This window comes from Diadema antillarum, unplaced genomic scaffold, assembly GCF_040938485.1.
Source record: "Diadema antillarum isolate AM-2024a unplaced genomic scaffold, OU_Dant_1.0 seq00001377_RagTag, whole genome shotgun sequence".
In the NCBI taxonomy this organism is placed as follows: Eukaryota; Metazoa; Echinodermata; class Echinoidea; order Diadematoida; family Diadematidae; genus Diadema; species Diadema antillarum.
The window spans coordinates 592,522-619,651 of NW_027272137.1; the positions used below are offsets into that span (position 1 = coordinate 592,522).

Consider the following 27,130-nt stretch of genomic DNA (forward strand, 5'->3'; position numbering starts at 1 on the left):
GAGATGAGTACCAGGTATTGTTTGATACATTAAACGGAGGACAGGTCTCAATGTTGATGATATTGTATGTCAGTTTTTACTTCCGTTATTTTTGCTTGCGTGCGTCTTTTCTTGTTGAGGTCCCGTAATGAGGCAAAATTTCTTGACAATATTTCAAAATGATAATGAGATAGTTTTCTTAGAAGGAGATGAGAGGTGCCCTCGCTTGATTTCATGGACGACTTTATGCTGTGAGGAAAGGGATTGTATCCAGTAATCATCCCTACTGCATGTATGTCAATATGGCATCCCACAGGGTCGTGGACTCCCATAGGTGACCATGAAACTTTGATTTGTGGAAGCTGGGGAAGATTGCCTTTCTCACCTGGTGACTTTTCTGACCTTTTCGTACCGGCCGGGACGAGTAATACCAAACGCAAACAAGGCGAGTGTGTATCCCCTGGCTTCACCATTAACAGCCGCGCTAAAAACCGGCGCAAGCCAAATTTGGAATTTGATACAAACCAATTCGATATTAGCGCAGGCTTAAGACTCCCGATCAGGGAGATCTGCTAAGGCAATCAAAGAAAGGAGATATCACCAGCAAACTTGGTAGTGAAGGGGAAAGCGCTGGTGGGGGGGGGGGGGGGGGGGTGACATTGGTAAGGGTAGAGCAAAGTGAAATATCACAAGGGGCCGAAAGAAGGGGATGTCATTCTATGATTACATTCAAACACTTCATCAAAATTAAAAACAAAGCAAGACACATGTGGAACGACTATACGGTTGTAGGATATATATTTCTATTCCCCGCTTATGCTGCCAATACACTGTCGGAATGTACCTAGAGTTCAGGTCGTCTCTCATTACCCCAGCTGGAATTCAAGTTGTAAATAGCCAGCCTGATTGAAGCCCGAATCGGATAGTTTTGCTAGAGAATGTGAGGCATTTAAGCAATTTCAGATTTTCAGCTCTGATGTGCATAGGAAATTGAAGGATATCAACCATAGCAGTTGTTGCCCATTCTTGTCTTCGAGATGTGTATTATTTTTGATAGAATGAAGACTGATTGTGTTATTGGTGATATGAGCAAGAAAGTATTGAGCGTTGGATTGAAACCATGTCAGAAATTCACTTGAATGCCTCAAATACTTCAAATTCCTGAGACATTCTTTAGTGCAAGGCTTGTATCAGGGCTCACTTTATTTCAACCGAGCTCGAATAGTGGAGTAAATTTTGGCGAATGTAAGGCACGCACGTCAAAATTACAAGAGAATTTGTGACTATGTAAAGTGTAAAGATCATTTGAAATATGCGCTGTGCGGAAAATCTATGCCCGCTGAAATTCCCCTGTGGTGATCCAGCGACAAAAATAACGTGATTGAAATTATTGTGTATGCATGCTAGCGTAATTAAGTTCCAGCGGTTCTGGGCATACCCTAGCGTGCACGTAGATATTACACAGCACCAAAAAGTCACTAAACAGTCACCTGCTCCCCTCCCCCTGGAGGGGGGCCTCCCTGATAATACCAGTTTGATGATATTAGAATTCCTTGCGGATTATAATTCTTTAAAAAATGCAATTTTGGGATGATTGCATTTTAAATGATCGGCGGGATTCATGGAAAGTTGCTTCTCTAGTGCTCTTGAGAAAGAGGCGGCCAAATTCTAGGCATGCCTTACAGGCCTTGCATTCGTGGCTCACTCCAATTCTCAAGTCTCTCTCTTAGCGCTCTCTGAGAGTAGAACACCAGCCCGAGTTTGCCCAAATTATTTCTCAAATGAGAATCTCCAGTCAGCCCACAAGCTATCCATTGGCTCATGTGTCTTCAGGGTTATTTTTGTACTTTTTTCTTCCTCATGTATTTTTATGAGGTGAGACCATATTGTATTTATTGCATTTTTTTTTTCTTTTCATGATAAAGAAAAATGTGAAGTAAATTGAAAACTGCATTGTTAAACCATTTCTGATTTTCAGCCTCAGACAAAACTCTGAACTAGTAGGATGTCCTTGATATGGAAAGCTACATGGTGCTGAATTCTGTTTTATGCAGAATTACAATTTCATCAGTGCCATTCATTTATCCTAATAGAAGAGTCCAAGCTGAACATTTTCCGGCTGGCCTGCTGAGGGACGCAGCAATGAAAGGAGTATTTTGCCACCATCCACTAATTGAATTTGCTCTCTTTTATTACCTCGACGTAATTACATTTGTAAAATAAAACAATCGGGTCTAAATTACGGGCAAAATGAAAACATCCTCTTACAAGCAGTTAATTTCAATTGTGCCCCTCCCAATTCAATAAAGGAAGCTTAACTGCTTGTCTCTTTCAGTAATCAACTGTGGGGACTACGAAAAACGCAAGGTTTCATAAATGTTTGTGTTTCGTCTCAATCTTGAATTGAATCCCAAGATGCTGCGTCGTAGGATGCCGAGCTCTTACGACATTTCTCCTCACAAGGCGAAACATCCAATTTAATCGTACACATGGAAAAGAAAATAAATCCAAATATTTAATATAGCCAGCCCGGAGCCAAATTTTGCCATTTTCATTTATCAAGCCAAATTTCCCTCTCAATCGAGCTGCATGACAGCCATTGTGCGTACAGCCTTTTAAGGTAATTAGATTATCGGGCTAACAATCCTCTCTCGGATGGCACAATCTTCCGTCCACTCGGCAAGACCATCTTCCGCCATCTTATGACTGTCATCACACTGTCCGCTCGCTCTCCGGACGGGGATTTCGGGGTTGGAAACACCGGTTTTGATGAGGGCGTAAACCACTCCCTCATCATCAGTGTTATGTGACAGTCTGCTGATTAATCTGTGTCATCCTATTCCACGAGAAAGAAAGATTTCCCCAAGATTCCTCTTGCTTATCTTCCGTGATTACCTGGGAAGATCCAGCTTGTTTTCCTTTCTGTCTTACCAAAAAGGTTCGAGGTGATAGTACCTTCCTCCCACAAATACATGCTAGGAATGAAATTAGGATTTTGGAGGGAAAAAAATGTAAACAAGAATAGAATATGCACAATAAGATTGTACTGGATCTAAGCATGTAATGCACAAATGTTAGAATTTGCACAATTATGATGAAAATGGCTGTGAATTCAATGAGTTCCCTGTAGTGTTGATGTAGAATTTTGCATTCAAAAAAATCTGCAGATCATGCAGTGTAAGTGGGATATATTGTCAATGTTTTTTGCTTGTATGTTTGGTGATCACAAATATGCAATGATTATGCAGATTGCAAACAAGCGACCCATTCCCTCAATTTGCATATGAAGTAGATTGTGACTCGTCACCCATGAAATCTGTCATTGATTGATTTGGCCCACACATAGCTTTTGTCCACCAGCCATGCGGAGAGGATGTGACGAGATGACATTCATGAGGTGTCTTTCTTTGGGGGCTTCTCAAAACCTGGCAATCCACCAAGCAGGAGAACCTAGGCAAAGACAAACAACTTTTGACCCAAATTTTGAATGAGATATTAAATGACAAATAGAATTTCGTATACTGGAAGAGCATTTGAATTATTCAGATCCACCCCCCCCCCCCCCCCACAATCCCTCATTACATGGTATGATATACTCCATGGCACAGTGGATTGGGACAAGTGATACCAACTTGGTACATGAATTTTTAAGATTTTAAGTCAATAGGTATAGGCCTATAAATTTAGTTTACGTACGAGCCCATGACTGCATGGCCTTTGGAATTGGCCTTTTTTTCTTGTTTTAGTACGACAGCTGACAAAGGAAATTTTGCTTGGTCATTCTTTTTACAAATTATTGATCTCGTGCATCTCACTTCCTTGTGTGCAACACATAATGATTTTTCTTCAGGAATAGAGCCATTTATGGGGGAGATAGTTCTGCTATCTGACTATGCATTGTACAAGAGAGTGGTATTTCTCTACTTTTGTGTACATTTGTAAACTAATCCCCTGGTTTTGAAAAGATATCCAGTGAAAGTTTGATTGTGAGAAAGGAATGCACAGATGGGCAACATTTGTATTTTCTGCCCTATCAACATTTATATAACATTCAGGCTAAATTGATTTTGAACAGCACACGACACGGAAGTTGTTGCTCAGAATTTTACCTACGTGCAAGTTTCTACTTTTCTTCACCATCGGGGACAGTGCATAATAAACTACATTTTCAAATATGATTTCCTCAATCTTGGACAGCGCTAGTTTAGAGCTTTGTCAGATCCTAGATCTTTACCATTGTCTTTGAAACAAGATATGTTTTATAACCACAGAGTGCATCAAAGAGAAGTATGGTACACGAAAGAGATGTTAAAAGTGACAACTGAGGAGAATGAAATGATGAGTTAGTACTTTCATAATGTCATTTGTCTTGCTGAAAAAACTCTGATCTGACAAGAGTCCAGTTTAGACAGTATTCAGAGAGCAGCTGGAAATAATATTTGTGGTTCTTTTTTTCGTATTCACTGTCATCATTTGTTTTATGAAAGCAGTCATCATTTGTTGTATGAAAGTACACTTGTAGTCATTTGTTTTGTGAAAGTAGTCTTCATTGTTGATGTTGAACCTCTTATGTGCTGTGTTTGATTATTATCATCACAATTATCTTTATGTGATATTGTAACTCAATCATTTGCTTAATTATTGATTTGTTATCGTAGTTATCATTGCAGAGTACGTAACATCAGTGAAAAGTAGTTTGAAGTTTGATAGATTTGTTCTTAATGCATTATGTTGTTCATCTGTAATTTGCCCAGGACGAATCCTGGAGTTGGAGAGACGCCATGCAGAAAAGAGGAGAGCATCGGTGTTACAGAGGTTTCAGTCACAAAGTGGTCAAGGAACATCCGATGGCCCAGATCAGTCCGACAGCCCAGGACCAAGCCTTTCTCACTCCTCAGCCTTCGTCAAACACTCGTCGGGGAATTCCTCCGAGTCGAAGGTGAGAAAGATGTCTTCCCTTGATAGGTGGGTGTGGTTTGGGGCAGCAATCTTGTCACATTCGAGAGGTATCTTGAGTGGGTGCGATGGTAATGGTGTCAAGATGGTGATGATGATGATGATGTGGTAGTAGGGGTTGATGCTGATGGTCATGGTGACAATGTTGTCAAGATACTTTTGGTGGTGATGACAATGATAATGTGGTAATGGTGTTGACGATGAAAGAACTGATGTTGTTATGGTGAAGTTAGTGTAGTGGTGATCATGTTGTGTTGGTAATGATGTTATGGGTGTGGTCTCTCTCTCTATAGAAATTGTTTGGAAGAAATACATTTTGTTTACCTAGGACTTTTTCATCAATGATTGGTGCTATGTTTGCCATCTGTCGAGGTAGGCACATGCATGTGACTTCGCTTCTTGCAATACCTGTGGATGTTTTGTCATCTTTGAGTGTTTGGTTATGATTTGTTCTCCAGGAGACATCAATGATGAGGGAAGCAGGAGATCGGCAAGCTGCTCCCAGCCACACTGTCCTGCAGCAACTTGCTGCCCTTCATCAGCAGCTAAGGGCCGAGGAGTCTGCCCTCATCAGCCAGCAGGACCTTGGCGATGGTCTCCCTGGCAACCAGGAATCCTCCCACCACCCAGACCTGGACCACACCCAGCCAAGGACCAGTGGGCGTAATCACCTGGAGATGATGCGGGAGGCAGAGGGGGGTGTGATACCGGACCTCCTGGCCCCACATCCAGGGGTGCTGGCAGCCCACCTAGAGGGGAAGGTCAGTCCAAGGATGGCCACAGGCAAGACGGTCAAGCAGCTGATAGAGGAGCAAGAGTTCATGAGGAATCTGATGGAGCTTGGGGACCGGGCCGAGACCAAGCGCTTCTCCAAGTATGACTACTTCATCCAGAAACTTGAAGCAGGTGAGGCAGTGTGACCATCAGTTTTCATGTTACTAGAAATATTGTACATTCTGATGGCGATTTGATTTTCATTTTGAGTTTTGTGTGTATATCTTTATCCATTCTCTTTTTCCATGTTATTTTCCTTAGGTGAGAGTATATCGAAAGATGTGCCAAACTTGAGGGTCTCAAAGTATGACAGTTACATCCGCAAACTGAAGGCAGGTCAGTCCATCAACAAGATCATTGGTCGCAAGGTCAGCGCCTCGCAACGCATTCGTGATATCATCAGCCAACAGATACAGTTAAAGCAGGGCGGAGTTGGTGGCCATGGCAATGAGAATGGCTCCAAGGAGGATGCTGAGGCGGAGGCCCTGGAGGCAGCCATCCTAGAGAACAGTGGCTTTGGTCGGACCGACTACAGCGCAGTGGCAGCAGCAGCTGCGGCTTCTGCTAGCAGTGCTGCTGCTGCTGCTCTCAATCTCGATCCGAAGAGTGGTGGCCCCAGCAAGTATGACTACTATGTGTCCAAACTCCGCAAGGGTGAGGGTCTGTCCCCTTACACCGTCCTGGAAGGGTTGGCCTCGACCTCTTCGGGCTCCAGCAACTCTGCCATCAGCCCGCCGCTGGAGGACTACCCTCGGGACGAGCACTCGCGGGATGAGGATAGGATGGAGGAGTACGAAACCTACAAGTCCCGCAACAACATCCTGAAGAAGTGCCTGCTGGAGACGGGCCGGAGTGACTTGGACTCGGAGGAGGGGAGCGAGAAGGGTATCAAGTCTGGCACATTGTCCACATCCTCCAGCCCGGGACTGGAGGGGAGCGCATTCAACCGGTACATAGCCAGGTGGGTCACTAGGGCTTCTAGAGACTGGATCGTTGGTACTCTGTCAAAGAGACGGAGCTAAGGTGGGGGAGGGAGGACTAAAACAGTTTGGATTGTTGCATTGAAATACAAGGAATTTATACACATTGAGTCATTCACATAGACTTAGTGTGTAAAAGAGATTAATCGTTTGACTTCTAAGCAAACTTGTGTGTTAATATGCAATATCAAACTAACTTAACCGTCCCCTGCCCCCCCCCCCCCCCCCCCACACACACACACACAAATAGGGAACATAGATCAGGTAACACTTCACATGATTTGAGTCATATTTTGCCTGTATGCCAATGTCAATTTGATTAACTGTTTGAGACTGTAAGATATGGGAACACTTATGCTGCTGAAAATGTGACAAGTCACTCTGTGGAGAATGATTGGTAACATTTTCTTTCCTTTTATTCTACCAAGGTTTGGAGCATCACAAGATTGTGGACGCTGTTCGTACCAGTTCAAGGAGCATTACCACTGTCTGGACGAAGACTGCAAATATGCTGTGAGTACCGAGAAAGAAAAAACTCCAAAAGACGCGGTCCCTCTCATATTGAGATCACTAACCCATTTATGTAGTCCAGTTTTTGTTTTTCTTTTTTCTTTTTGCATATGATCCCCAAAATTACCAGCAGCAGGTGTCCAATCAATTAGTGATCTTTGGCTTGCAAAGTATACTACCTATCTCTATCATGCACAACTTGGGAGGCTTAATGTTAAGTTGTGCAATTTACTATCTTCTGCCATGTGCCCTTGTGCTTCTATTCCCCCAAACTACCAGTACTTGGAATTTCTCAGGGTTTAATCTGCAACAGAAGCAAGCCTAGTGTCCTAGTTATTTCTCACCAGTTTAGTCATTCATGAACATACTGACTAATTCATTACTTATTTCATCTCTAGCCATTCATTTATTCACTCATTCATTCCTTCATTCATATGCCACTGCACTAAACATTGTGCATCATGTAGTATTTTCAATGTGCCCCTTATGCCCCAAATTTAACATCATTCGCTACAGCCAAGCAGTAAAAAGACCTCAATCTAGTTAAAGGCCGTCCCAGTGCTGCAATAAGATATCATACCATTACAAAGTGACAAAAAAAAAAAAAACTCTTTAAGTGTCTCATGAAGTACCTCTCTAAAAAAATTGTAATTTGATGGAGAAAGTCAAACCTTCAAACAGCAAGAGATCACACCGAACTGTTCATCTAATGTGTCCCCAAAAGACCATGAAATTAATGACAACACTTTTGCTGCAGTAATGAGAAAATCTGAATTTGAAGTTTCAAGAGTTACATGCTTCAGTTGTCACTGAATTTCATAATTCACAGTGTTCACTAATTTATGATATGACAATCAACTTAACTGTAAGAACTTGCTTACCTTTGACTATTTGTAATGTAGTCAATTTCCTTCCAGTATATACATGTATGCTGACATACTAAATTAGATGAATGATAATACATCGTTTCTCTTTTGCTATCATTAACAAAATCAATGGTGTTGTCTTGGACATCCATATGTCAGTAACAAATCTCTTTCTCTATTGAATTAAAACATTAATTCTAACCAAATATATTTAGCTTTGTTGCTTGAAACCAACCTGCATGGAGAGGTGTTTTCAAAGTCATGTGTGATTCTGTGCAACATTGCCAAATTTGCTGTACAATGAAACATGATTAAGTATGAAAAACAATGTAAGTTAGAAGAGCTGTTTTGGGGCCCAACATGGAAGTGAACACATGGGACTGTCAACACTTTTTTTTTTAAAGATTTCTATAAAGTAAGCAATATGGTCAAATTAAGAAAATAGCACTGATGTGTAAAGAATTAGAATTTGTGAACTATTCCTATAGTGAAATTGAGCCATCTGTGAAATTATTGTTTTATGAATTACTTTGAGTTATTTGTACTTGAATTCATCTGTTTGGTGAAATAATCTAGTGAGGGCTTGGAACATGTTCACACAGAATCACACCTATACATTTTGAAAAAACCTTCATGTGGGACTAATGGGGGTTCAGAAAAGTCCTCGGAACAATGATAACCCCTCTTTGTTTCAGAAGTTGTTGCTTAAATACCTCTTTTACTCTATATTAGTGAATTGGTGTTGCAACATATATGTACACACTACAGTTCAAAGCAAGTAAGTAAATTGTGTAGGAAAAGCAAGGGAAAAAAAATCAGCTAACTTAAGGTAAACTATTTAGGATAGTTGGATCCGAGCTGGAAAGGCTGAAGAAGCCTCATGACATTTGAGGACAAGATATTGGAGACTGTTTTACCCACAATCAACAGAGATTCACTCGCAAGGAAGATGTTATCCGCCACTACAACTGGCATAAGCGGCGGGACAACTCCTTGCAACACGGATTCATGCGCTTCAGTCCTTCGGATGATTGTCGGCCGTACTACCCGGGATGTACCCTCAATATGAAGAACACACATTATCACTGCATGCAGGTAAACAGCTCATGTTGCAGTTTAGATTCGGTGCAAATCCCATGCAGTGAGTGTCCATCCCAATGCCTTGTTTCTTTCCCCGTTTTTTTGGTTTTTGATTGTTATTTTGGGGGATTTTTCTTTGCCTCTGTTTGACTTGGTGTCATGGCTTACTGGTTGTGTTACTGTTTGCCTGGTATGAAGATGATGTCCAAACCCTGATTGATTGGTTTTGTTTGCATTTGATATGCAGCACTTTGTCGCAGCATGCCGGATGCAAAATTTGTTTTAGTCTCAGTTTTGGATCTCCCCTGTAAAAACCTGAGTTTTTATTATTATTTTGTCGTCTGTTTTGTTTTCTTGTTTTTTTGCTTTGATTCCTTTTGTCCTTTTTTTTTCATTACTCCATTCGCTGTTACATACAGTGATATGTGGGACACTTGACAAAGAAGTGCAGTGCTGAACTTTATTGTCTTTTTTTGTCTCCCCCTTTTTAGATTTTTTTCCTTTGCATGAATGGTCATTCATTCGCTTGTGTTGTTTTTCATTTGCAATATGAGGTATAATCTTTGTGGGTAAACAATGGTTCTTTTCTGTACCCTGAAATCAGATTGCAGTTTTAACAATCCTTTCTATTAACAACTGCTAAAATCCATTGATTGATTTAATGGAGACTAATATCTTTCCAACCTTATATTTTTAACCAAAACCCTTTTCCATCGCCTTTAACCCTTAACCTGATTTGCTATTTTGGTTTGAAGGATGAAAGAAGGGCATACTAAACAAAGATTAAACAAAGATTATTCAGTTGTATCCATCTTTCCACTTGAAATTCTGTCGTGAAATTCACCAGATATCCATTTGATTTTGATTGATATATGCAAAATTTATATGCTCTTTGTCTTGTTTGCATGAAATTGTTGTTTTATGTTTTATTTTGTTTAAAAACCAGCCAGTTCTTTTTGTTCCTAGTTTTGTGCCAATCATTCTACAATTTAGACATACTGCTTCAAGTATGGTTTGTTTGTATGTGTTCTTGATGACATCTAGTGGAATAAATTGGACAGCCTCCAGTGATCACTGTTTGTATACCCTTTTTTATGGTGCATACATGTAGTATTGTAGGACGTACTGTACAATGTGCATGGTGAGTAAAGTACTACATACTGTATATACAGAAATGCTTGTTGATGAGGGAATGTAGTAGACGTATTCCAAAGTACCCTTTCAGCGTGATTTATGCATGTCAGGATATTCCTGTGTTGACTAAAATTGTCTCTTGAAGCGATTCTTATCAGTGCATTATATTCATAACATGTTAGAGTAGACACGGCTATTTAGGAAACATCCTACGCTGTATGTAGCTCCATATCCTTACCCTTCTCAGTTTCACATGGTAGATCCTGAAACTTTTATGAGAAATTGGAAATTTTGATGTCTTAGTTTGTGCACGTCTCACATTAATTGCTGTAAATGAATACCTTTGAAAAGCTACGTATGTGCAGTTACTCCATAAAATGAGAAGAGTTTTACTATTAATGGACCTGTAAAGATTCTGTACTCAATCATGACAGGGTAACTTCCATGTATGTTGCAGAATGTGCAGTTCTGTGTCCCTTTACCAAACTTGATGTGTCAAGCTTTTAGATTTTATTAGTGCGAATGGCAATTGCTTGCCTTCAGGTGTGATAGTGACACCAGTTTAAGTTTTAAAAGCCAAAGGTATCTGTCTAGTTACACTTCGAAACCATAATTTTTGGTTGTCATTTATAACTGTGCAGTGAGTAGGTTACTTATCAAACTTGACATTCAAGGGGCCACTTCTCTTTGTCATGTCACTTTTGAACCTTGGACACACTTCTGGTTCATTTTTTTTTTTGGGGGGGGGGATGAAATATTGCCCGTGGAGCAGCTATTTATCAGTTTCATCTGATTTGAGTTGTGTCAATTGTCAAGTGCCCTAGCTTTTGTGAGGTACAGCTAAAATCTGGAGCTTCTCGGATGAACTTTGTACCGTACATGATATATGATATTTCGGGGTAGGACATGGAAATAATGCTCCATGAATTAACGAGTTGAATTCTGAAAATGTACCCTTGTATTGTGGTGATATTTTTTTTTCCAAATGTAATTGTTTTTTTAAACCTCCTGTTTAAATTTTGGGAAATGGAAATTGATTGTTAAATTGTATTTTCCACCAATGTCTGCTCACCCGTACAGCCTGGCTGCCACAAAGTATACACAAGCACGTCTGACGTGCTCACCCATGAAAACTTCCACAAGAAGAATTTCACTCTGCTTAACGACGGCTTCCAGCGATTCCGCGCCACCGAGGATTGTGGAACGCCTCGCTGCAGCTTTTACGGCCAGAAGACAACTCACTTTCATTGCCGCCGACCCGGTTGCGAGTTTGTCTTCAAGAACAAGTGTGACATTGAAAAACACAAAACCTTCCACATGAAGGATGACATATACCGCAAAGATGGATTCCGAAAGTTCTCCAAACATGAGGTAAATAACAAGTTTTAGGAGGATGTTGAATAAAGGACAAAATATAGAATATGGATCATAACAAGAAATGCAGATCATGCATATTCTTATTTCCTGGAAGTTTTAGAATGGCACACCAGTAAAGAAAGTGATTTGTTTGTTCTGAAAAATTATAAAGATGCTTTCGCCACCTGATGCGGACAGTTTGATGTGTACGTGCATAGTAGTCATTCACTCTAAGATATTGGTGATCTTTATTTTCTTGTCCTCTTTCTTGCAGTCTTGCAAATATGAAGGATGCAGGTACTCCAACACAATGAACCACTTTCACTGCATACGCAATGGCTGCTCCTTCGTCTTTACCGCTGCTAATCAGATGCACTCCCACAAGCGCAAGCACGAGCGTCGCCAGCGCATGATGGAATACGAGACGGGTCGTCACTTTATGCGGTCCATTCGTCCGAAGCTGAAGCTGCCGTTGCCACGAGTTAACCCCACCTACCGCAGCCTCCACTCCCACCACCCCCAGCTTCCTTTGGGGGACAAACCCTTGATGATGCCCCCTTGTCCCGCCATCATCTTCAAGTCAGATCCTGGTGCCGCCTCCATTGCAGAGCGGGCAGCGTTGGCCGGTCAATCTGCTGGTCTCGGAGTTAGCCAGACCTCTCCCTTGGCCAGTCAAGTGATGCCCCTTTCAGCTCACTCTACTCCCAGGCTGGACATTCAGGCCGTCCAACCTTCGGTCATCACCTCGGCGCCTTCATCCGCACCTCGCCCCATCTCACCAGACTCCTCCAAGCGCAGTGGGTTTGAGTCGATGGGCGAGGAGTCCGCCGAGGAAGAGAAGGAGCCCAGCCTACCAGCCGCAACATCAGTCATAACTAATACCTCAGCCGTCACCTCAGAATACCACCAGTCAGAGGACGAAGAAGATGACAGACCGATGGATCTCCAGATGCTAGCCAAGCACCGAGCTGGAGTGGAGGAGAACTCCGAGGAGGATGACAAACCAACAGACCTCAGCATGCGTGAGAGCCAGTCCCGAGAGGGGGAACTCCCCTCCGGGTTTGCCAAGATCGCCGAGATGGACAAGGATGCGGAGGGAGAAGACCTAAATGACTCCCTGAACCTCCCCATCGCTTCCCTCATCTCACCACCGGGTCAGATGATGAGGGAGGAACCGGAGGACTCACCTCCAACCAGGGTCATCGTCAAGGAGGAACCCAGGGAGGATGGCAGACAGGAAGAGGCGTGGCAGAAATATTTCAAGAGGTGAGAGGTCATGATCTCCTTTCTTCTGAGCCATGGAGACATTGTCATGTTTCTACACTACAATACTTCACTGAATAATCACTAGTAGCAATGGCTTTAATGAGATAGCAGCATGAATTTTTTTGTTTAGAATGAATCATGTAATTGCACTAACCCAACCAAAGAAATAGTTTGTGTTCTTTATTCATACATGTATGTTCATATCTAGACTTTTGTTGACGTGTTAAAATTTTGCAATTGAAGTATGACTGTGATAGGCAGGAAGCAGCTTAGTAGCGGTCAGCAATTTAGCTGTTGTCATGGTAACTAATCATTATGATTATGATCATTTTGATGTTTTAAATCTTCAATGAGACAATGCCCAGCATACCTTTGTGTGTCATGTCAATCAATCAACCATTCTGAGTAGAGTCCGATGTATGCATTTGTTTTGTCAGAGTTGTGAGATATGATTTAAAGGGATGGTACAGTATTGGTGGAGATGAGAATTGGGCTTTTAACTTTTTGCTAGATACCAAGAAAACACTTGCAAAATAGTACAGTGCATACCATTTTAGGAGGAATTAAAAGTTTATTCGATGAAAATCGAGTTTGGAATGACTGAAACATCCATAAACAAAGTAAAACAAGCGATCGTGATAAAGTGTGGGTCCCACACTTTACTAGAAGCGCTCTGTTTTGGATATCTCAGCCATTTCAAAACCAATTTTCATCAAATAAACGTTGAATTCCTCGTGGAATTACACGCTCTCTCATATTTCACAAGAGGTTTCTCATTATCTCACAAAAAAAAATGTTAGAAACCTGAAATTAGGTCTCAACCAAAACTATACAATCACTTTAATGTTGTCAGATATGATATAACGTTGTAAGATATGATATAATGTGAGATATGATATAATGTTGTAAGATATGATATAATGTTGTAAGATATGATATAATGTTGTAAGATATGATATAATGTTGTAAGATATGATATAATGTTATGAGATGTGATATAATGTTGTAAGATATGATATAATGTTGTGAGATATGATATAATGTTGTAAGATATGATATAATGTTGTAAGATATGATATAATGTAAGATATGATATAATGTTGTGAGATATGATATAGTGTTATGAGATATGATATAATGTTGTAAGATATGATATAATGTAAGATATGATATAATGTTGTGAGATATGATATAGTGTTGTGAGATATGATATAATGTTGTGAGATATGATATCATGTTGTAAGATATGATATAATGTTGTGAGATATGATATAATGTAAGATATGATATAATGTAAGATATGATATAATGTTGTAAGATATGATATAATGTAAGATATGATATAATGTTGTGAGATATGATGATATGTTGTAAGATATGATATAATGTTGTGAGATATGATATAATGTAAGATATGATATAATGTTGTAAGATATGATATAATGTTGTAAGATATGATATAATGTAAGATATGATATAATGTTGTGAGATATGATGATATGTTGTAAGATATGATATAATGTTGTGAGATATGATATAATGTAAGATATGATATAATGTTGTGAGATATGATATAGTGTTGTGAGATATGATATAATGTTGTGAGATATGATATCATGTTGTAAGATATGATGATATGCTGTGAGATATGATGATGCTTTTTTCTTCATGTCAGATTCACTGCCAATGACCATTGTCACTCCAGCTGTGAGCTCCTCTACAAAGGTCACTACCATTGCATTGTGGAGGGATGTGGAGAGTTCTTCAGATCTAAGGAGGGGGTCAACAAACACACGAGGTATGCTTTGTAAATTCCTGCCGTGTGTTTTTGTTTTGTTTGTTTGTTTGTTTTTTTCATGTAAGTCATACTTTCTTGATTATCTGCAAAGTGATGATTGAAGTTGTAGCAAGTTAAACCTTGTCAGCATTTTCTTTGGCATGTATGAACAATTTGAGCAATGGGTAATGGTGTGAATTTGGCATGTAGGATTTTCAAAAGGATTTCAAAATTGACTTGAAACTTAAAGGGGCATTCCAGACGATTTTCAAAATTTCACATCATGTAGTACATAAATCGACAGCTCCATGTATAGATTTGTGGAATTTATTGTGGTACTTAAGCAGAGAAACAATACTATGAAAAATCTTCAACAAATTACACTGAACAATGTTAATTGCCTCATTTGATACAATTCACACTTCTGCAACTCTGTGTATGACAGCATATAGGGTGTGACCTCTGATTCATGTGCCCAAAATACACCAATTACAACCAGACTTGACATGTATCCACCTCACCAATACAGGTTCTTCCCATTTCGTAAACTATTCATCTGGGCCAGTAATGACAGTCCACTTGCCCAATGGGGCAAATGCCAATAGAAAGCAATGAGTTCATTGTCAAAGGTGGTGTTTGTTTGCAACTATCACAAACTTGTAAGGTCTGCAATGTCAATCCCAATATAACCCGTTGAGGACGAGTCCCGAGTATACTCAGGCAAGGGTCTATGGGAAATGCATGTTGAAGCAAATTAAAATCAGCCCATCCTCAACGGGTTAAGACATGCTCCCAGTCTGCTAGATGTAGTGAGGAGTGTCTGCTGAGTCCACTCAAATTAGTCTTGGAATGTGATCTGACCTCTCGTTTCTTCTGGTAATGAAGCCAAGAAGAAGTCTACTTTTTCTGTTCTTCTCATCTTGTTACTTAGCTCTGACAAATATCTTGATGTCAGATTCAGTCATCCCAGAGTGATACTGAATCGTCTTACCAGACTACTTCACTCTTAGCAATCGTACTGACTCAGAAGCATTGGGTTTGATTTATTGAATGGGTCAAGCAGGCAAGAAAGCCACGCCTCTTTAGTCTGTATAGCTGTACTGTTTGCTAGTGGTAGATATATGTTTCAGTATATGATGACATTCACAATAAAAAAAAATGCGTTCTCTGAAGTCAATCTGCATTTGTATGTAGTATGTGCACACTCCTCAACTACTGTAAAACATGATATATTCGCGGCATGAAATTTTCGCGAATTGGAGCCGACGACCTTTTTCGCGGCATGAAATTCTCGCGCATTGCCTCTGGCATTCAATGCATATAGTGTAGGCAAGAGCTTTTGCATACATTTTAATTTCGCTGATCTTGGCGCTCGCGAAATTCGCGAATTTAAAATGCACGCGAACATTCCTTGTTTTACAGTGTAGTTTTGACGTCCCGTTGACCTCTTTTGACCTCTCTATGACCCCTCCAGGTACCATCTCATGTCGGAGGAGGCTTGTGAGCTGGGCTTCCAGTACTACCAGCACGGCCAGAGCTGTGAGGACATCTTCAAGGGTTGTCCCTTCAGTCCTCTGGCACACTATCACTGCATGTGGGTGAGTAGACCCGCCCAGGGGGGCATTCTACACCCCTTCCTGGCAAGCTCTGTTCTGCCTCCAGCTTCCATCTGGCATCATAGAATATGCCAACCATCTCTCTACAGGAATACAAGATATATATTTGTACATATATGCCTTTGATATAACTTCATTGTCAATATGATGTGGTGTAAGACATTTTTTTTTTTCAATTTAATGTATGATGAGGTAAAATGATAAGAAGCATGTTGGACCAGACAAGAAATGACATATGTGGGACTGGCATTAGTCTGATTTATAGTTGCTTACATGGAGATGATATTTAGGACCTATTCAACAGTTCATCGCTCTTTCTTCAAATCTTTTTAGACTACTAACTACTAGTATGTGCAAGTTTCTAGTTGGCCTCCCCAGTAGTGTAACAATTGTTTTGCTATTACAGGGGGTAATGAAGTTTTCAACAATATTGTATATTATGAAAAAGTGTCTGTCTGTCATAGCGTGACCCCAAACCAGATACTAATGGTGTATTTATCCTCTTGTCTCATGTCTTGTGTCCAGAGCCTGAAGCCAGGCAGCTACTGTGGGGAAGTAGTCCACACTGGGAGTAGCTTGATGAAGCCGCATTACGAGAAGCACCGACAAAACCCGGACCTGGAGGCCATTCGGCACAGCGAGGTGGAAAAACCGGGGTACCTTGGCACCCCCGTCAGCCAACCCCCACCCAAAGTGGTCCTCAAGGACCAGACGGTGAGTGACGAGATATTTCTTTAACCCGTAGAGGACGAGTCCCGAGTATACTCCGGCAGATGTCTATGGGAAATATGTGTTGTAACAAAATCAGTCCATTCTCAACGGCTTAAAGAGATATTGACCGGAGAACAAAAATTGTGACCCAAGGAGCTAGAAATCTAACATTGAAATGCCAGACTACTGTGGCATTTACATCAGATGGTCTTGGTTCTAAACCTGTCAGGATCATTTATTCTATGACGAGATGTTTTACCCCACCCTGTCCCTCTTAACACTATATAAGGAGTGTCAACACTCACAAGGCTTCTGTGGGCGAACAGGACCCAGTCATTTATCAGTATCAATAGTTTAGTGATGTTTTAGTTGTAGGGGTATTGGTAGAAGTAGTGGTAGTGGTGATGGTGGTGGTTGACTATTGGTGTAGTGGTGGTGGTGGTGTATTGGTATTGGTATTGGTATTGGTATTGGTATTGGTATTGGTGATGGTGGCACTATTGGTGGTAGTAGTGGTAGTGGTAATGGTGGTGCTGCTGCTGCTGCTATTGGTAGTGATAGTGGTAGTGGTACAACGTGTAGTGGTGGTGGTAGTGGTAATGATGGTGGTGGTGGTGTGATACTAGTGGTAGTGGTAGTTTTAGTGGTGGTGGTGGTGGTGGTTACTATTGGTAGTGGTAGTGGTAATATCTTAAAGGGGAAGGCTAGTAACTGATCAGTGGGAATCAGTGGAAATGCTGGGAGATGATTGTTCCAATCCTTATGGGATTCATTCAAGAGTTCATTGTATATCTATTGTTGTGTGAAAATGATTTGCTTCAGAACGGTCTTATATTCAAGTAATGTGCAGATTAATGCTCCGTCACTGACCAGGGACGCTAACCTGGAAGCATTAAACTGCACATTACTTGAATATGAGACCATTCTGAAGCAAATCATTTTCACACAACAATAGATATACAATGAACTCTTGAATGAATCCCATAAGGATTGGAACAATCATCTCCCAGCATTTCCACTGATTCCCGCTGATCAGTTACTAGCCTTCCCCTTTAACCTCTTAGGAACAGCTGTATGTTCCATGTTTGCTCTAATCCATATTTAGACTTGAATTTGTCCATCGACACTTTCCTTTATTAACAAAATGTCCATGCTGCATACATAGACTACCTTGTGACTGCCAAAATAATTTACGGTGATATCTGCTCAAGACATCAAAATTGTGGCTGAATGGACAAAAATATGTACAGGATGTTTGCTTTAGATATCAAAGCAACTGCTGTCATTCACCTCATGGATGTACATAAGACATTAAAGCAATTATGATCAATATTACATCTCACAGAGTCAGGAGAATAAAACCCAAGTAGATATGTAGATTGAGTGAATGCCAATATATTAGTAGAATACTTAAGTGAAGTTTGAGGAAAATTTGACAATTTATTCGAAAGTTAGGAATTTTTAAAGTTTTGGTTGTACTGCCATTGCTGGATGAAAAGACTGCAACTCTTCCTGGTGTAGAAGGACAGTGATAATCTCAAGATAATTCTAAGAGAATTCAAAGTATTTTTATTCATTTCTAGTGTAATAGAGAGCACACTTGGCTTACCACTTTCAGAAGGGGGGAGGGGGGATAATATTACTAATCGCATACGTCAGTGACAAGTGGAAGGAATGTGTAATTTTCATAAAAACAGCAGTTGTGCAATTCTCCTTATATTTTCTTTAAATCATTGTCCAACTGTGACATCACAAATTGTTCCAGACCCGTTATCCAGTGACAGCAGTACCGAAACTTTAAAAATTCATAACTTTGAACTTATCGTCCAATTTTCCTCAAACTTCACCAATATGTCCTAATATTTTTGCATCCACTTCATAAGCTGCGTACAAGCGTGTACATTTTTGGTTTCATCCTCCTTTAGTATTTATGAAAAACCAATGACAACATTTTGCACTGCTCTCATATTTCAGATGAAGTGGTTTCCTCAGACACCTACTAATCCTAGTGGTGACAAGGGCTACTGTAAGCTGGATGGTGGCAAGTGCACCAAGCCCGAGTGCCCGTTGATTGCCCAGATGCACTACCACTGCACTCGCCCCGACTGCAACTTTGCCACGGAAAGCCACGACATGCTGCATGACCACAAGAGCAACGAGAAGCTCATCTTCGACAGCTTCCGGCAGTTTAGCCGCAAGCTGGACTGCCGACGCCCGGGCTGCAAGTACAACCTGCTTCACAAGCACTACCACTGCATGCACCAGGGTTGCCAGTTCTCCTTCCTACAGGTACGTGAACAGCAGAGATACCATGAATCCAGTAGAGGATGGGGGTGATGAGGATGACAAGGATGATAACCAGAATGGCAGGTGGTGGTGGTGTTGTGGGGATGATGAGGAGGGTGGTGATGAGAATGGTGGGAAGGATGATGGAAGAGGAGGAGGATGAAGATGATAGATAGCTGTGATGAAATGAATGATTTGATGGTAACGAGGATTGACAACAGTGATCATGATGCTACAAGATTACTTACATTGCATCTTTGAAGAAACCATGTCAAGAAATGTTAAGGTCTCATAAGTTTCAAAGACATGAGTCAGAACTTTAGTTTGTGTTATGTAATATGTGTCATGCGTGGTATTCCTGAGCTCATTTTGACATTATCCTTTTTCTTTTTTAATATGCAGATTCAACAAATGGAATCTCATGGCAGAAAACACATGCGCCGTATCTATGGCAAGTTCTTCAACCGTCCAAACAACAATTCTCCGACTGGCCCCCAGCAGCTAGTTCTCCCCATCCTACCACTCAACAGCAGCGGCTCACCTCAGGGTATCCTTTCCTCGCCCCCTAGTGCCCTGTCTTCTCCCCCTGGTGGCCTGTCTTCACCCCAAGCCACCATTCCCAGCTACCAGCAGATGGCCTCGCTGGCTTCCTCAAGCCCTCACCAGCTGGTAACATCAAGTTCTTCTGCCTTGGCACAGGCAGTCCCCATCAACCCTTCCAGTACTCTCCACAGCATGTTTGTCTCTCCCATCCCTAGCACGATGCAGTCGATGCTGGCCATCCCGCCCCAGCCAATCATGACCGCTCCTAACGGCCTCCTCATGGATGGATCCTCCCCGAAGGGACTGCATCAGTTCATGGTTCCCATAGCGCCCCTGGATGCGGAAGAGCCGTCTCCCAGTACATCTCGCCACCTGGAGAATTCAGAATCTGGAGTCCAGGTGCTTCCAAACTTCCAGCTGGGTCGCTGGAAGATCCGTTCATCCTCGGTGGTAACTCCTCCCCGCAAGTCTCCGTCAACTCCTCACAAGCGACCTTTGACCCTAGTAGTGGAGGACCCAGGGGCACCATCTGGATATAAGCGTTACAAGCGCGGCCCTCTTGATTCGTCAATGCAGGAGCGTTTTGAGCGCTTTGAGCGGAATGTCCACTGCGGAGAGGGTAATTGTCAATTTGCCATGAACACAACTCACTATCACTGTCTCCACATTGGCTGCAACTACAAGTTTGCTGGCAAGACCATGATGTACAAACATGCTCAGCATCACGACCGCGTTGACAGCATCATCCAAGATGACTTCCAGCGGTACAAGGCATCCGTCAGCTGCGATCGAAGCGACTGTGAGTACACGGCAAAGAGCACCCACTTCCACTGTCTGCGATGCCCCTTTATCTGCACCGACAGCGGGAAAGTGGCCATCCACCGCAAGCAACACGCCAAGACGGAAGCGGTGTCAGCCGCTGGCTTCAGACAGTTCAGCTCCTCTGAGAAATGTCTGTCAGAAGACTGCAAGTACTCACAGAAATACTCCCATTTCCACTGCATGCGGCCGGGCTGTATGCAGGCTGTGATCGGTATGACACAGATGGAATCTCACAGTCGTAAGCACCGCCTTTGAGACACAAGGGCGTGGTTAGCTGATTCAATCACGTAGAGCAATAGATAGGATTCCACAGAGATGGAAGTGAGGAAGAAATCTCTTGGGAGCAGACTTTGAAGTATGCGAAAAGAATGAATGTGTACAAGTTAAAGGTATCATATTGTATACTACTTGTATGAGAAGTTTTGAAGCAGACTACGTGCTATATACTAGGATGTGATGGTTTGCTACTCTTAGACTCTCACCAGTCTTTTAGCCAATTTTATCAAATCCCCAAGTCTTTACCTCTTCCCCCCACTGCACAGTGTGTAATGTCTGCTCTATCTAACTTTTCGTAACGAATCAAAGAACGGCAGAGTCTGTTTATCTAGCTGCATGTAGCGAGAGTGAATTTAGCTAGCCTTCCATTTGTGTTCACTTTATCTTTATATATCTTGTTTCTTCTTCCTCATTTGCAATCTTTAACATACTACTTGCAATTGTACCTCTTATGTTTCATTGTTTATGGCAGCTGTTTTTGTGATGTGATAATTCTTGTATGTACCTTTCTGGAATTTTCTTCTTTTTTTTTCTAGCTCATTAGAAAGAGAAGTATCTTGAACATTGAGCTGTTACTAAGAAAGTACATAAACATGGCAATACCAAAGAAATCTCCTTCTTTGTAACACATTATCTAGAAAAGTTATTTCTCTTTTGAGATTTCCTCTCTTTCATTCATCATTTTTATTTCAGATGAGGCGAAGAAATAAAAAAAATACCTGTGTATCTTTTTTACATCTGATCTGATTGACTTACAGCAGTATACAGCATAATGCTCCATCATGCATAGTGCTGCAGAGTGGTATACATAAATATCCAAACAGGTTTATAGAGTATACATTAGTTTGGTAAATTTGACAAGAAATAGCAATGACAATTTACCTACAATGACAGTGTGTCAGTGTCTGTATTCATATGATGTTTTGAGATATGTTAAGTCCATCCATTTCTTAAGTGAAAATTTGTGCAAGAGTATTATATTACTTGAAATGGTGAAGCGCCATAGTTTATTTAAATGATTTCATACGTCCATCCTGATATTGAATATATGTACTATTATTATTTATTTGACATTTGTGTATGATGTGAATGGTCGAGATAGTTTTGCAACATTGAGAACATTGTATAGCAGAGTATCATATGTATTATCTGAGAGTAAGTGTGATGAGATATATGGACTTATTATAGAGTTTGCAGATAGAATATATTGATATGAAATCTACAGATACACCCAGGCGTCGTCTTCCTATAGAGTTAGATATATACACGTACACAGACGTAGTATATCAACAAATATATATTTATCACAGGTAAACCTCACAGTGGCTATACTCCAATATCAAATAGAATTGGATGTCGCCAGTTCTTGTTAACCTAGTACACTATTGCAGAAGGGGAAGTGAATCGTAATCTGAGATCTTTCGAGAGGTGAATATATGATGATGTTTTGAAGAACTGTAGGTGAAAGTGAAACATTTTTTTGGTTGGACGAGGTCAGATTTTCTTTTTCTTTCTTTCTTACAAGGATGACACTGAAGCAGTAAGAGTGTGCACTCACAGGTGCAATGATTTCGCTAGCTGTTTAGGGACATTTTCTGGCCAATCTCCAATCGTCTGAAATGACACACCATTTTCTTCCAATCTTTTCTCCGTGCAATGACACAGCATCGCACTACACATGCAACTGGAATAAAACCCCTCAAATTCTTTCTCCTACGTTTCCTCTTTTTATCATCATAAGAGCCAAAAATGCATAAATATGTACTCATTTTTTTTTTCTGTGCCTGGATACACAAAAATTCAAAATGATTCAAATTATCATATTTAAACTTTGAAATCATTTTCACTTCTCTTCCAAACGTTGTCTGCTGTGCTGTAGTGTAGTAAGAGGAGGAGAGATAGATTGTGAAGTTTGGAGTATCTCCAGCAAATCATTATTGTACTTTGTAGTTCTCTCCTCTGTATGGTGAAAGAGTTTGCCAGGCTAGACGAGGGCCAAGGGTTGGTGTCAGTCCACTCCGAGAATGAGTAAAGGCCATGTCAGGTTTCCCTTTCTCGCTGCTAGTCACACGTAATCACAGACTGAACTCTCTCAGAGGATGATTTTTGTCTCTGAATTTGCAAATGTTGCATTCTTAAATATCTTGCAAGGTTCATACTTCATGTAAATCTGCAAATGTGCACTACAAAACGATGATGTGTGCCCATTACGCACGTGGCCCTGTACACTGATACTTGCACCCAATCAAAAGGTTAATCATATTTTGGGCAAATCATGATATTCAGTTTGAAAAAACTATCCAACATTTACCTGACTGATAAAAAAATGAACTATAACAATAGCATATTGAAGGTATTATGAATATTTCTAAAGAAACAGGAAAATATGAGAAATATGCAGATTTGCTACTTCATTGTATAAAAATGGTCGGATGGTCTTGGCACATGGTGTTCTATACAAAATACAATCCATGAACTGAATGTCAAAGAATGTAGTTGACATTTGGAATGTTTGCAAGAGAGAGCTACTATTTTCTAGTCATTTGTATTTCAGGAATCGGCTTATTTTCCTTCACCAAGGGAACGACTGAAGCTCCATTGAAATGAATTAATGAATGAAATTAACTTGTTAATATTGGCGATGTCTGACAGCATACAGATGAATTGGATATTCCATTCTAAGACAGTTTCTGTATTTCATGCAATCATCCTGTAGAGTTTTCTCTGAATTCTTCCATATACAACCACTCGTCTTCAGATCTCTCCTTTCAATGTATTTTATAATAACGTGATTTGGTGTTTTTCTGTGTGAATTCTCAGACTATAACATGGCAATACTTTCATTACCCGTAGACGTTATTTGATAGCTATCACTCTATATTTATCTTAATGTTATATTTCTGGAATATGTGACATGAGGTTGTGTTGGCAGTGTCAATCTTTTTTGTTGTTGTTTTTTTTTCCTTCTTCTTCTTCTTAAAGTTTTTTGGATGAAGAATGAAACTGGTAAATGGCAGGAATTGATGAGACCAGATGGAAATGTATATAAAGTGAAATTTTGATGTGGTAATATGGCAACAGAAAATATATACCCTGACAGTATACTGCTTTTTAACGTAGTCTTGGTGGCAATATTTTAGAAGAATCTTCTCTTTCTACTCTAGTTACCTTTATTTGTATGCAAAGGTCATTGAGAATGCACTACTGGATATGTGACATCATTTCTATACTAAATAAGTAGAAGGCTTTCTGGCTGTTTTAGGATTTTCTTCTTTGACTTACATACTTTTCACTTTTGTCTTAAACTGCACAGAAAGGCGTGTTGAGAGACTACTGTTAAATTGGCATTCTGTGTCGAGCCTCTGTTAGACCTAAAGGCAAAGTGTGATATATGGCATGGGTCCTGTTACAAACGTTTAGAATAGTAGCAGAAGTTCAACATTTTGGGGCATTTTAGTGAGACAAGTGGCGTGGTATATGGGAATGTCACAGCCCAGATTCCTTTGCAATTGTTAACTACGATAGTTTTAGATGAGGAAAGAGAGAGAGAAAGAGAGAGAGAGGAAGAGAGCTTTGTACTATACACACTGTTGTGCTGCAGACTGTTAATATAGAGACGTGATAACCAGACATAGCAAGATTCATTCTGTTCAGCCCGTTTCTGTAAAAATGGATATACTCCTTTTTGTGGCTGAAGCACATCGTTGTAGTGAGGCAATCATGTGACATGCAATCCCAGAATCCCTTGCATTGAAGTCGGCTAAGCGTGCCATACCTGTAGCCAGTGGTGTCCAAGGGGTACGATGTGATACATGCGATTGATGTCTCGCCACTTAATGACATTTTTCAGGAATGATAATCAAGGGATAATATCGCAGAAGGATTTCATATGTGTGTCGGATTTAGCATGTGCATTGGTTTATGTATATAATGTGTGTGTGTGTGTGTATACATTAATACACATGAATAACAGAGCAATACACATAAAGATATTAATATGTAAATAATACAGACTTTACTTTGCGAGATGACCCTCATAGGCAGTACATTATAGATAGATATATTGGGTGTGTGGATTTTTCTTTTGGTGGTAAAGTATATGATATGCGACTTTATGATACCATGAAACACACGATGAAACGTACACTTCATATATGTCCTTTATTCAGGAGAAGACAATGCATATATATTGATTGACTGTAACATGTACACATATCCAGAAAGTTATGAAAAAAAAAATGTGTTTCTTGTTCTTTTGTATATTTTTGTGGCACTATTGTCTAGTGCAGATAACATGTCAAAAATAATACCAACAAGTGTGTGAGTAGACGGATGTTACCAGTGAATGTATAGAAATATGCCTGTTTTCACCCATTGGATTTGTACAGTGGAAAGTTAACATTTTGGGGGCTTTTTGCTAGATTTAGAATATGTGTGGTATTTTTGTTTGTTGTTTGTGATTTTCTTATCTTTTTGGGTTGATGTGCAAGCAAATCAATTTTGCATTCCAGAGGGACGGTGACTGGCGTCCTAGGCATAGTGCTCATTTTCAGAATAGCTTGAGCTTTGATTTCAGGAACTTTTCTAACAAACCTCAACAGTGGTATTGAAGTGTTGAATAGCCAGTTTACTCTAGGTTTTCTTTGTGCCAATCTCTAGAATCAAAACGGGTTGCAGCGCTTGCAGCAAGTTGATTTCATCAAAGGACAAGAATATTAAATTAAACTGACTCAAAATTTGTGTCATTTGACAGTGAGTTGATGAAGCAGTGTTACAAACAAAAACCTTTCCCTTATTTTGATCAAATTTATGGATTAGCCAAACACTATTGATTATTTACATTAGGATATCTGCAATAAGAAGGGGAAAAAAATGTTAAAAGTAGACAAAATGTAACCATTACCCAGTGTAACAGACACATTGTTCAAAAGTTTAAGTTACCCACTCAAGATTATTTCCACATACAATGAATAATCTCTGATATTTCAAAGGTACTACATTGAATCGCAATGTATTCAGTGGTCAGTATTATGCGCATGACATTTCTGTTGCATTATGGGAAGAGCAAGGAAAGCTCTATGTAGTTCATTTTGCATTCGTTCAAACGTATTTACTACTATTCATGCAAAATTGCATTATCATCACGTATCTTTTCTTTTTGTTATGAATGTTGCTTTTGTATCAGTACTTGTGAATATATCCCTCTGTGTGAGGAGATGAATACAAGAGTAGATTACACATTGCCAGTTACGTCAGTTTGTTTGACAGTACACATGATGTTTCATGCATCCATAAAAGTCAGAGATTCCGAGAAACGGCTTTATCTCAGTTTCTATGTATCAGCGGTAGACATAACGTAGCATTGGAGGTAGTCAGTGCCAACGTGTAACCTATGGAAATGACGCAGACCAATGCATGAAGCAAATTCTGCCCACTCGGTGGAGAGTATTTTATGCCACTGGGGGAGCTGCCCGATCATCATTTCAATTTCCTTGCCCAACATCACTTTTGGATGGAAACGACATAATAAGTAACAACCCTCCCCGATGTCCACCTTTTGTCAAACGGTAGCATTGATTTTTTTTTTTTTTTTAATTTGTCTCTTTTTAAATTACCTTTGATGCTGTGTAGGATGTGGATTGTTTACTGTTGATTTCACCGACTCGGTTTTGCTGTGAATGTGTGTACATTTTTTTTTCTTCTTCTTCAACTGCTGCTGAACTGGCAAGACACTGCAGTTAGCGATCGACCCATTCACTCACACAAGAGAATATGACATAGTAGAGTCACTTCGGAGTTGATCAACTAATGTCAGTGAGAACACTGCATCAATTGCCGTAGCCAACGTGGAATTGTCCTCTGTATTGTAGAGATTTGTTTTAGCACTTTCTTCATTAATTGGCCAAGTGTGAATATTGCACAATCATCTTAAATACACTTGTTATGTAATCATATCAGTGCAAACTTCATTGGTTACCTGTTGTCCCATGTGGAATATTGCCCTGTAGTATTTATTTGTTCATGAAATGTGAAATAGCATGCCCTCATGGTAAGCTAAGTCAATATACTTCCCTCTTGGAATTTTTTTGTTTTTCTGACTTTTCTGCAGAGAATTGACTAGGACTTTTTATCACTTGATTGGACAGTTGTTAATGTCTTCCTTGCTGTGTTTCCCTTTTTTAATTTGATGGAGACAAA

The 27,130-nt window shown here is 40.2% G+C and overlaps 1 protein-coding gene across 1 annotated transcript in view; it reads left to right on the forward strand.

Moving 5' to 3' along the window:
- The window catches only part of LOC139708854 (uncharacterized), a 155,669-nt gene extending 128,539 nt beyond the window's left edge, over positions 1–27,130 (forward strand). The window contains exons 4-15 of the mRNA XM_071620813.1: positions 4,734–4,918; positions 5,394–5,841; positions 5,971–6,670; positions 7,118–7,202; positions 8,996–9,160; positions 11,360–11,650; positions 11,910–12,901; positions 14,577–14,699; positions 16,153–16,276; positions 16,820–17,008; positions 18,980–19,294; positions 19,694–27,130. Coding sequence (XP_071476914.1) covers positions 4,734–4,918; positions 5,394–5,841; positions 5,971–6,670; positions 7,118–7,202; positions 8,996–9,160; positions 11,360–11,650; positions 11,910–12,901; positions 14,577–14,699; positions 16,153–16,276; positions 16,820–17,008; positions 18,980–19,294; positions 19,694–20,911 — 4,835 coding nt within the window. The 3' untranslated portion in view covers positions 20,912–27,130. The remainder of the gene's footprint in view (positions 1–4,733; positions 4,919–5,393; positions 5,842–5,970; positions 6,671–7,117; positions 7,203–8,995; positions 9,161–11,359; positions 11,651–11,909; positions 12,902–14,576; positions 14,700–16,152; positions 16,277–16,819; positions 17,009–18,979; positions 19,295–19,693) is intronic.